Below are 11,941 nucleotides of genomic sequence, written 5' to 3' on the forward strand. Positions count from 1 at the left end.
TCTTCCGGGAGAAACACCTTTTTTCTGGACTGTGTCCAGGAACATCCCTAGGAAACAGAAGACAAGTCGTCGGAACCAGCTGCGATTTTGGAATATTGAGAATCCAATCGTGCTGCCTCAACACTACCTGAGATAGTGCTACACCGACTTCCAACTGTTCCCTGGATCTTACCCTTATCAGGGAATCGTCCAAGTAAGGGATAACTAAAATTCCCTTCCTTCGAAGGGATATCATTTCGGCCATTACCTTGGTAAAGACCCGGGGTGTCGTGGACCATCCCTACGGCAGCGTCTGAACTGATAGTGACAGTTCTGTACCATAACCTGAGGTACCCTTGGTGAGAAGGGTAAATTTTGACATGAAGGTAAGCATCCTTGATGTCCCGAGACATCATGTAGTCCCCTTCTTCCAGGTTCGCAATCACTGCTCTGAGTGACTCAATCTTGAATTTGAACCTCTCTATGTAAGTGTTCAAAGATTTTAGATTTAGAATCGGTCTCACCGAGCCGTCTGGCTTCGGTACCACAATAGTGTGGAATAATACCCCGTTCCCTGTTGCAGGAGGGGTACCTTGATTATCACCTGCTGGGAATACAGCTTCCAAAACTGCCTCCCTGTCAGAGGGAGACGTCGGTAAAGCCGACCTTTGGAAACGGCGAGGGGGAGACGTCTCGAATTTCAATATGTACCCTTGAGATATTACCTGAAGGATCCAGGGGTCTACTTGCGAGTGAGCCCACTGCGCACTGAAATTCATTGAGAACGGGCCCCCACCGTGCCTGAGCTTGTAAGGCCCTAGCGTCATACTGAGGGCTTTGCAGAGGCGGGAAAGGATTTCTGTTCCTGGGAACTGGGTAATCTCTTCAGCCTTTTTTCCTCTCCCCAAATGTCCCCTTTCAAAGGCAATACTTCCAAATGCCGTTTGGAATCCGCATCACCTGACCATTTTACTGGTAGAATTGGACAACGCACTTATACTTGATGCCAGTCGGCAATTATTCCGCTGTGCATCCTGCATATATAGAAATGCATCTTTTAAATGCTCTATAGGCAATAATATACTATCCTTATCTAGGATATCAATATTTCCAGTCAGGGAATCCGACCATGCCAACCCAGCACTGCACCTCCAGGCTGAGGCGATTGCTGGTCGCAGTATAACACCAGTATGTGTGTGAATACATTTTTGGATACCCTCCTGCTTTCTATCAGCAGGATCCTTAAGGGCGGCCATCTCATGAGAGGGTAGAGCCCTTGTTCTTACAAGCGTGTGAGCGCCTTATCCCCCCTAGGGGGTGTTTCCCAACGCACCCTAACCTCTGGCGGGAAAGGGTATACAGCCAATACTTTTTAAGAAATTATCAATTGTTATCGGGGGGAAACCCACGCATCATCACACATTTTATTTCTCAGATTCAGGAAAACTACAGGTAGTTTTTCCCTCACCGAACATAATACCCCTTTTTGGTGGTACTCGTATTATCAGAAATGTATAAAACATTTTCCATTGTCTCAATCATGTAACGTGTGGCCCTACTGGAAATCACGGTTGTCTCTTCACCGTCGACACAGGAGTCAGTATCCGTGTCGGCGTCTGTATCTGCCATCTGAGGTAACGGGCGCTTTAAAGCCCCTGACGGCCTATGAGACGTCTGGACAGGCACAAGCTGAGTAGCCGGCTGTCTCATGTCAACCACTGTTTTTTTATACAGAGCTGACACTGTCACGTAATTTTCAACAGTACATCCACTCAGGTGTCGACCCCCTAGGTGGTGACATCACTGTTACAGACACTCTGCTCCGTCTCCACATCATTTTTCTCCTCATACATGTCGACACAAACGTACCGACACACACACAGGGAATGCTCTAATAGAGGACAGGACCCCACTAGCCCTTTGGGGAGACAGAGGGAGAGTTTGCCAGCACACACCAGAGCGCTATCTCTCATATATATATATATATATATATATATATATATATATATATATATATATATATATATATATATATATATATATATATATATATACACACATACATACAGGGATAACCTTATATAAGTGTTTTTCCCCTTATAGCTGCTGTATAGTTAATACTGCGCCTAATTAGTGCCCCCCTCTCTTTTTTAACCCTTTCTGTAGTGTAGTGACTGCAGGGGAGAGCCAGGGAGCTTCCCTCCAACGGAGCTGTGAGGGAAAATGGCGCTTGTGTGCTGAGGAGATAGGCTACGCCCCTTCACGGCGGCCTTTTCTCCCGCTTTTTTTAGGAAAACTGGCAGGGGTGAAATGCATCCATATAGCCCAGGAGCTATATGTGATGTATTTCTTTAGCCATATAAGGTTTAAACATGTTGTATTGCGTCTCAGGGCGCTCCCCCCCAGCGCCCTGCACCCTCAGTGGCCGGAGTGTGAAGTGTGCTGAGAGCAATGGCGCACAGCTGCAGTGCTGTGCGCTACCTTATTGAAGACAGGAACGTTTTCTGCCGCCGATTTTTCCGGACCTCTTCGCTCTTCTGGCTCTGTAAGGGGGCCGGCGGCGCGGCTCCGGGACCCATCCAGGCTGAACCTGTGATCGTCCCTCTGGAGCTAATGTCCAGTAGCCAAGAAGCCCAATCCACTCTGCAGTCAGGTGAGTTCGCTTCTTCTCCCACGATGCAGTGAGCCTGTTGCCAGCAGGTCTCACTGAAAATAACAAACCTAAACTAAAACTTTCACTAAGAAGCTCAGGAGAGCCCCTAGTGTGCACCCTTCTCGTCGGGCACAGAAATCTAACTGAGGCTTGGAGGAGGGTCATAGGGGGAGGAGCCAGTGCACACCAGTTAGTCCTAAAGCTTTCTTTAGATGTGCCCAGTCTCCTGCGGAGCCGCTATTCCCCATGGTCCTTACGGAGTCCCCAGCATCCACTTAGGACGTTAGAGAAAGTTCTATGTATCTATTAATGTAATATGTAAGTGTTCATTGTCTACATTAGACACTACAATTTGACCAGTTTCTCAATCCAGGAACATTATGGAACACTAGCCAAAGCACCAGACATACACTTATGCTTTACACAGGTGAAATGCATAATGTTCTGGTGGATAAACCCTTACAAGTGATAAATGTCAAATCATGGAGATCTGATGGGCAGATTGGTATAGGTACCAAAATAAATAAGAACACAGGCATCCACACACACACACACACACACACACACACACACACACACACACACACGCTGTTACTTTGTATGCAGCACTGACAGCTTAATTATTGTAAATTAGAAGAATTGTTTCCCTACTCACTGCTGTTACAGCGCAAGAATTACATGTTTTTCTAACTTGGAAATCAAAAGCATAATTAAGTTTCCCTTTAAAGTCAGCAAATGCCCATACTTAAGTAGAAAAAAAAAAAAACCCACAGGCACCTTTATTGCACAGAAGAAATTGCTGCTTTCCCAGGGGTAATTGGTTTATAAACCCCTCATAATCAGTAGAACAAGAAAAAGCAATAGGAAAGCGCTAATTTAATCTGTAGTAGATTTTATTATTAAATGGTTAATTATGAAAACTAGAGTTAATACCGGCCAGTATCAATAAAATTGACTCACATTTTAGTAAAATACATATACTTTACACCCATCCATATAGACAGTGACCTGCAAAAACTGTAATATAACTGCAAACCAAGTCTCTGTATAAAAGTCCTTGAAAGATACTTTCTATTATGGCTACAAGTTTACTGTTCAGTCCACATGTCCCATGTAGCAATAAAAGCATGCACTTGAAAGTTCCTTTCTTTACCATTGATAAATGCCTGTTACTTTAGTAATGCAATTAATAGCTTTTTGTTAGTTTTAACTGCCAAATTAGTTTGATAATAAGCAGTCATGCATGGCCATGCAAATATAGTCTATGCTAAATCCAGAGCTATTGTCAGCGGATAATATATCTCGGCATAATTTTTTATGGATCAGCTAGCAAACCTATTTCAACGCAGTTGGATGATTACCCTCCCGGCTGCAGCTCTCTCATTCAGCCTTATTTGGAGTCCGTAGATCACCCATATGCCAACGATGTTCCTCCCAGCTGCTTGCTCACCATCAGCTTTCTCAGGAGTATATGGTCACTTCTCCACCTTGTGCCCCTCTTTGCACTGGGGTATAATGTTAACCTGGCGGCTGGTAAATGTATCTCCACTATACCGTGTATGTGGGAGACGAAACAGATGCGTTTCCCCGCCTTTAAACCTCGGCGGCTTCCTCAGTGTGAGGACTTGGTTTGCAGTTATATTACAGTTTTTGCAGGTCACTGTCTATATGGATGGGTGTAAAGTATATGGATTTTACTAAAATGTGAGACAATTTTATTGATACTGGCCGGTATTAACTCTAGTTTTCATAATTAACCATTTAATAATAAAATCTACTACAGATTAAATTAGCGCTTTTTCTTGTTCTTTTAAGTAGAAGATTCCTTGCTAGGCTTGAATGGTAAGACTAACATACTGTACGTGGTTTTAACTCTTTACATTGTCAGATCAAACTCAGCATTTGTTCATATAACACAGGAAGGCTACACTCCGAGCCAACACTAGTACTAATTCTACAAACACACAAAGGAAAAAAAAACCCCATCTAATTCAATTTGATTTACTTGGTAAGCCAGTATTATTGTATTGATATTCTAACTAAAATTTAAACAGTCAACACAGCTAGGTCTATAAATCATTTTTTATTCCAACTTCTGGGAGAAAAGCTTATGCTTTCTTGGTGGTAGACTCCTTCTGCAGTTTCTTCATCTCATGTCGGATGATCTTGTTCCTCTATAAAATGGAGAAGTTACTAGATTTAAAAATTGTATTCACTAGAAGTCCAGATATCATAAACTAAGTCAGAAATAAGGAATGGACTCAGACTTAAGTCACTTCATGGTGTGGGAGGCTAGGGAATTCTGTGCATGAGCACAACAGTGTACATACCCACTATTGCTACCAGGAGCTTACTATAACCAGTGGCGTCGAGTGGAGAGGGGTTCTCTTTACCCGGACCTGCTGAAGGGGTCGGGGGGGGGGGGGTCGAGCCAGAGAGCTGTAGCCTCTAACTGTCACCGTGTTGGAAGGGGGTGGAAAGACACTGAACGCACCACCCACCCCGGTCCAGCAGCAAGGATTGACCACACCTCCCTGCATTGGCCATGCCCCCTCAGGTTGCCTGGGCCCCTGCTGTCTGCACCCCTGGTTGCAACCCTGCGTCAGGTTGCTAACAGAGGCTTGTATTCTACATACTGTATTGTGATCTCCCCCCCCCCATTTATAGTGACAACCTCAAACGGATTTTGAGAAACCCCAGCAATAAAATAAATAGCTCACCATTTTCTTTGCCTTCATGACTTTGTACCGGTCGAAGTCAGACATCTTTGCTTTCTAGTAATAAGAAAAAAAATAAAGTAAATATTTTCCATGACGATTTGGCCATGAAAATATACTGTCACACATTGTACCATAACTCTAAATTACATAAGCTTTTAGGTCCCCAAAGGTATCCCTTTTACAGAAAGATCCTGGGATATTGCACATGAACGCGCATAATCCCGGGATTTTTCTCAGTGTGAAAGGGTACAGGGACAATTTCCCAGGATTTCAACCCAGGTCTCGACCTGGGTTGAATCCGGGACCGTCCCGGTAAGCTGCGCAATGTGAAAGGGCCCGTCCCGGGATTCACTACCCGGGACTGTTAAAAGCCCTAGGATTGGAGCTTTCTTGGGCTTGTCACCCATTGTCAGCAGCCCGGCTGCCCACGCCAAGCTCTCCCCTCGCAGGCTCTAGGGATACGGTGCGGCAAGGCCCAGCGATTTAGCTCCTAGTCCCCGTTCTGGTGTAAACAGTGTGCGGCAGGCGGGGGTTCCCGGGGCGGGGTGCTATGTGCTGCATTACCCAGGGCTGTACGCGCCGAGTGTCCGGGACGTGTGCCCGGTATCTGCCAGCCGTGGGGTCAGCTGGGAACGGTGGTGGGGGGAAGCCGGGAGTGCTCGGTGCCCGCCACTAGCGGGAAGGGGGACCTGCCCACGCCACACCCTCCCCTTCATGGTCTCTGTGTGGCGCTGCTGGGCATGTCTTCGATGCCTCATCCCTGGCAGCCCCGTACGCCCCATCCCCGGGAGCTCTGGCCGCTGTGAGGGGTGGCTGCAGGCATATGGGCTGTATGTGACACTGAGAATATATAGTGTTGCTGCATGGATTATCCCGGGATCAGTGTAAACGGGGCTGTCCCGGGTCGATTCCAGGTCTTAATGCAGTGTGAAAGGGGTCAGTCCCGGGAATGCATCCCAGGAGTGACCCGGCTGTGTGAGTGTAAAAGGGGTATTACAGGCTAAATAAGCAAAACTAAGGAGTAGGCCTCTCACCCATGTTTTACATGTAGTCTATCTGGGGAACTTATAAGCACAGGGAGAACATACAAATTCCATGATAACAGCACCCTGCACAGACTTGACCCCAGCGCTGCAATGACACTGCTAACAATGTTACATCACATTAACCCCAGAAATAATGCCCGTTGGTTTGTATACTCTGAGCCTAGGGATATTATCAACAGTTTCCTATATAGTGCAGCATATTCCATTGCGCTTTACAAATGGAAACAACGATAGACCAGAACTGGTTAATAACAGAGGTAGATAGCTGTAAGCAATTCATCTTCAACAGAAAAAAAAAAGTCGAAATGACCTTTAAAATGTGTTACTCTATTAGCAACCAGTGGGATACGTATGTACCTTTTTTTAACCTGGCATCAAGGTTTTTTTTTGTCGGTTTACATTAAAAAAAACAAAAAAAACAAAAACAAACAAACACAACAACGGAAGAAAGAATCTAAAAGCTTGAATTTGATGTGTACTGCAGAGAAAATTGTCCACAGCACTGGTTGTTCATGAATACAAATCGCTCATACAGGCTTTGGAATGAATAGCTTAAAAAGATTAAGACGTGTTAAAAAAGTCAAGTTTTTAGGGGTCTTTCATGGTCACACACCACTGAATCAGCCATATCAAGCTTACAGAATGTATGAGCCGCCACAAACGAGTCACTAATCAACTGGAAGCATAAGTTTATAACTTCAGTAAAAGTGTTAAGAATTTCTATACCTCAACTCTGAATCCATGATTTTTCAGTAAACAGAGCACTACAGATTACTGCAAAAATTTGTACATGCAATGAAAGCTGTGTACCTTTTGTCTTGCTTCGATTCTCTTTGCCCAGTTTGTTGCGTCCCATTTCTCGTTAATCTTCTCCTTCTCCCAGGCAACACGCACACACTTTTGACGAGCGCTAAATCATAAAACCAGTTATAAAATGGAACTCAATGAAAACAAATTAAAAAACAAAACAAAAAGCTGTTATACTTTGGGGACTATTTCCCTTGGAACACACCTGTGTGGAAACTTAAGGACGAAGTCAGTAAGCTGCATGCACTTGAAAGGCATGGCCTGTCTTCTTACACCAGAGCATGGGCCATCGATAAGAGCCTGTAATCAAAAAGGTGATTAGACTAATAACATTACACTGAAATAACGTTGCCTCAGTAAACAATAAGCAATACTGCAGCTACAAAAACAGAAGTATTTCCATATATTATACCAAAATTTCTTCCATAGTAACAGAACTTGCTCACAGGTGAAACTATTGCAGCTATTGTCCATAAATAAGAGTCACATAACATCCAGAGATGGCCATAACTGCTTTCATGAAATTGTATGAGCAGTACGGAATCATGGCAACCTACTCACTTCACTAGATTACGCTTTTCTTACCCTGTTTTGGTCAATGACGTCAACAATAGCTACAAGTTTGCCAGCATGGGGACCAAAGGAGATGTAGGCTACGCGGCCAATCTGGACGTAGCGTTTAAACACCTGCAAAGCAAAAAGAAGAACTTAAGTAATCAACATCAAGCCAATTGTTTTGTTAGGACTATGAAGAACAATCTACTAAAAGCTGAGCTGTCAAAGTCTCTACACCAGGCATTCCCAACTGCGGTCCTCAAGGCACACCAACAGTGCAGGTTTTAGTGATATCCAGCCTTCAGCACATATGGTTACATCAAAATAACTGAGGTACTAATTAAGTCACCTGTATTCAAGCCTGGATATCACTAAAACCAGGACTGTTAGTGTGCCTTGAGGACCGAGGTTGGGAAACACTGCTCTACACTATTCAAGCTGAACTAGGAACAAGAAGTGAATAGACAGGAGGGCTTACTCCGAAGTGTAGCTTAATGTATCACCACACCTCTACTGTGGCGCAGCTGGAGGAAGCGTTATCAGGATAAAGTAAAGCACCTGAATAACTGAACATCGACTGAGTGGATGTGATGTTCATTCCTTGGCTCATTACACAACACACCTAGTAGTAGGATGAGCATGACATTAGCACTACAACATAGGTTCTCAAACTTGGTCCTCAATACCCCAAACAGTTCATGTTTTCCAAGTCTTACAGAATCACAAGTGAAATAATTAGCTCCACCTAGAAACCATGAAATGCTTGGGGTCCTGAGGACCAACATTAAAGGCTGAAGGGTAGTGTTAATTCTTTATGATGGCCACAAAGTGTCTACCGGACTATTTGGGTGAATGCACGTCACAAGCTACACTAGAGAAGTTAGTAACATCTGGAAAACATAATACAGAGCTAGTGATGTTTGCAGCCAGTCATCACTAGGAACATAGGAGTAGATGTATGAAGCAATGATAAGAGTGGAGAGGGGGGCAGTGGAGAAGTTGCCCATGGCAACAAATAAGCATCTACCTCATTTTATATAGTGCGCTAGATAAATAGTACCGCTCTCCACTTCTCTACTCCTACCACTGCTTCATGCATCTCCCCCAGAATCTACTCTACGAACGTCACTTTTATCCACGTAATGTGCAGCGTCTAGAGGTCAGTAAGCATCGCCCTTTAGCTATACGGGATTTGGGGGGGAACCTCCAGATGCCCGCAGCAAATACAGGTACACCGCATACAGGGTACATCCCGAGACAGAGCAGAGAGCCACCACCCGTCCACTTCCAGATCACCCTCTCTTCCAGCCCTGCAGGCAGCAGACGTCTCCCACGCAGGTCGGTCATCCCTGCACGGTGGCAGCAGCATAGCACCGAGTATATCACACAGGTCGCCGGGATTCAGGGGGAACCAATCCATGCCGGCCAGTATCACAGCACCGGTGCTAGAAGTCAGCATTGGAGAGGGGCCGGGAGACAGGGCCAGGCCTGTAGTACAGCTCTCATGCCCGCCACACCACACGACGCGCACACCAGCATCTATACGGACTACGTGTCGGGAGAGCAACAAGGAGACCGCGGCAGAGGCTCCACAAGGCCTGGTGTCTGCCTACATGCGGCCCGGCCTTCCCACGTCCTCCCCCTGGCACACACAGCTGCCGCACTCAGGCGCAGCCTGGAGAGCCGCTCCCCGCATCGTGCCCGGTCTCCATGACACCACTTAACAGCCCTGAGCCCGAAAGATCGCCATGCTGTAGCCGCGCCGGGACAGAGCTCCAGCGCACACTACTCACCATGATGGCGCCGGTGAACAGAAAGGAGGAACCACTGCAGCTCTTTCCGGATCATCCAGAGACTCGGACCAATCAACGTACTGATAGTGATTGCATCACAGGTCCTGGCAACAAGAAGGCAGATTAGGATATGGAATGGGAGGGAACGTGATCATCTCTGTAAAGTCATTGGCTATTGGACAAAATGGTGTCAGACCACAAGAGAGCGAAGTGTGCTGCTCTACCTTAGTAACGTTACTGTCTCTAGTGAAAGACTATAAATATTGCCATGCCGGTAAATGGTCTCTGCTAAAATGGAAGTTACCACAAAGTTATGAATCCTGAAATTCCTTTTCTCTGACGTCCTAAGTGGATGCTGGGACTCCGTAAGGACCATGGGGAATAGCGGCTCCGCAGGAGACTGGGCATAACTAAAAGAAAGCTTTAGACTACTGGTGTGCACTGGCTCCTCCCACTACGACCCTCCTCCAGACTTCAGTTAGAATCTTGTGCCCGGCTGAGCTGGATGCACACTAGGGGCTCTCCTGAGCTCCTAGAAAGAAAGTATATTTTAGGTTTTTTATTTTACAGTGAGATCTGCTGGCAACAGACTCACTGCAGCGAGGGACTAAGGGGAGAAGAAGCGAACCTACCTAACTGGTGGTAGCTTGGGCTTCTTAGGCTACTGGACACCATTAGCTCCAGAGGGATCGACCACAGGACCCGACCTCGCTGTTCGGTCCCGGAGCCGCGCCGCCGGCCCCCTAACAGAGCCAGAAGCAAGAAGTGTTCCTGAAAATCGGCGGCAGAAGACTTCTGTCTTCAACAAGGTAGCGCACAGCACTGCAGCTGTGCGCCATTGCTCCTCATGCACACCTCACACTCCGGTCACTGATGGGTGCAGGGCGCTGGGGGATGGGGCGCCCTGAGGGCAATATAAGACACCTTGGCTGGCAAATCTACACCATATATAGTCAGGAAGGCTATATAGGTGTAAAAATACCCCTGCCAGAATTCCAGAAAAAGCGGGAGAAGTCCGCCGGAAAAGGGGTGGGGCCATCTCCCTCAGCACACTGGCGCCATTTTTCCCTCACAGCTCCGCTGGAAGGACGCTCCCTGGCTCTCCCCTGCAGTGTACAAGCTACAGAAGGGTAAAAAAGAGAGGGGGGGCACTAAATTTAGGCGCAGTATATATAATATAAGCAAAACACTCATTTATAGTGGGATCCCTGTGTTATATAGCGCTCTGGTGTGTGCTGGCATACTCTCTCTCTGTCTCCCCAAAGGGCTTTGTGGGGTCCTGTCCTCTGTCAGAGCATTCCCTGTGTGTATGCGGTGTGTCGGTACGGCTGTGTCGACATGTTTAATGAGGAGGCTTATGTGGAGGCGGAACAGATGCCGATAAATGTGATGTCACCCCCTGCGGGGTCGACACCTGAGTGGATGGTGCTGTGGAAGGAATTACGCGACAGTGTCGACTCCTTGCATAAAAGGTTTGACGACATAACAAATGTGGGACAGCCGGCTTCTCAGCCTGTGCCTGCCCAGGCGTCTCAAAAGCCATCAGGGTCTCTAAAACGCCCGCTACCTCAGATGGCAGACACAGATGTCGACACGGATACTGACTCCAGTGTCGACGACGATGAGACTAATGTAACTTCCAATAGGGCCACACGTTACATGATTGAGGCAATGAAAAATGTGTTACACATTTCTGATGTTACCCCGGGTACCACAAAAAAGGGTACTATGTTTGGAGAGAAAAAACTACCAGTGGTTTTTCCTCCATCTGAGGAATTAAATGAAGTGTGTGAAGAAGCGTGGGCTTCCCCTGAGAAGAAACTGGTCATTTCTAAGAGGTTACTAATGGCGTACCCTTTCCCGCCAGAGGATAGGTCACGTTGGGAAACATCCCCTAGGGTGGATAAAGCGCTCACACGCTTGTCAAAGAAGGTGGCACTACCGTCTCCGGATACGGCCGCCCTGAAGGAATCTGCTGATAGAAAGCAGGAGGCTATCCTGAAGTCTATATATACACACACAGGTGTTATACTGAGACCTGCTATTGCTTCAGCATGGATGTGCAGTGCTGCAGCTGCGTGGTCAGATTCCCTGTCGGAAAATATTGATACCCTAGACAGGGACACTATATTGCTAACCGTAGAGCATATTAAAGACGCACTCTTCTACATGAGGGATGCACAGAGGGATATTTGCCGGCTGGCATCTAAAATAAGTGCAATGTCCATTTCTGCCAAGAGAGGGTTATGGACTCGGCAGTGGACAGGAGATGCAGATTCTAAAAGGCACATGGAAGTTTTGCCTTATAAGGGTGAGGAGTTGTTCGGGGATGGTCTCTCGGACCTCGTTTCCACAGCAACGGCTGGGAAATCTACATTTTTACCCCAT

General features: G+C 46.5%; 1 protein-coding gene across 1 annotated transcript; it reads right to left on the bottom strand.

The window, feature by feature from the left end:
* Nucleotides 1-4,699: 4,699 nt before the first annotated feature.
* On the bottom strand, nt 4,700-9,651 carry RPL14 (ribosomal protein L14). The gene is made up of 6 exons (XM_063922329.1): nt 9,554-9,651; nt 7,791-7,892; nt 7,411-7,505; nt 7,209-7,308; nt 5,353-5,406; nt 4,700-4,806 (listed from the first exon to the last, which is right to left on the bottom strand). The coding sequence occupies exons 1-6, from the start codon at nt 9,554-9,556 to the stop codon at nt 4,741-4,743; spliced, it is 420 nt and encodes a 139-aa protein (XP_063778399.1). The 5' UTR covers nt 9,557-9,651; the 3' UTR covers nt 4,700-4,740.
* Nucleotides 9,652-11,941: the final 2,290 nt, after the last annotated feature.

The sequence above is a fragment of the Pseudophryne corroboree genome, chromosome 5, assembly GCF_028390025.1.
Source record: "Pseudophryne corroboree isolate aPseCor3 chromosome 5, aPseCor3.hap2, whole genome shotgun sequence".
NCBI classification, from domain to species: domain Eukaryota; kingdom Metazoa; phylum Chordata; class Amphibia; order Anura; family Myobatrachidae; genus Pseudophryne; species Pseudophryne corroboree.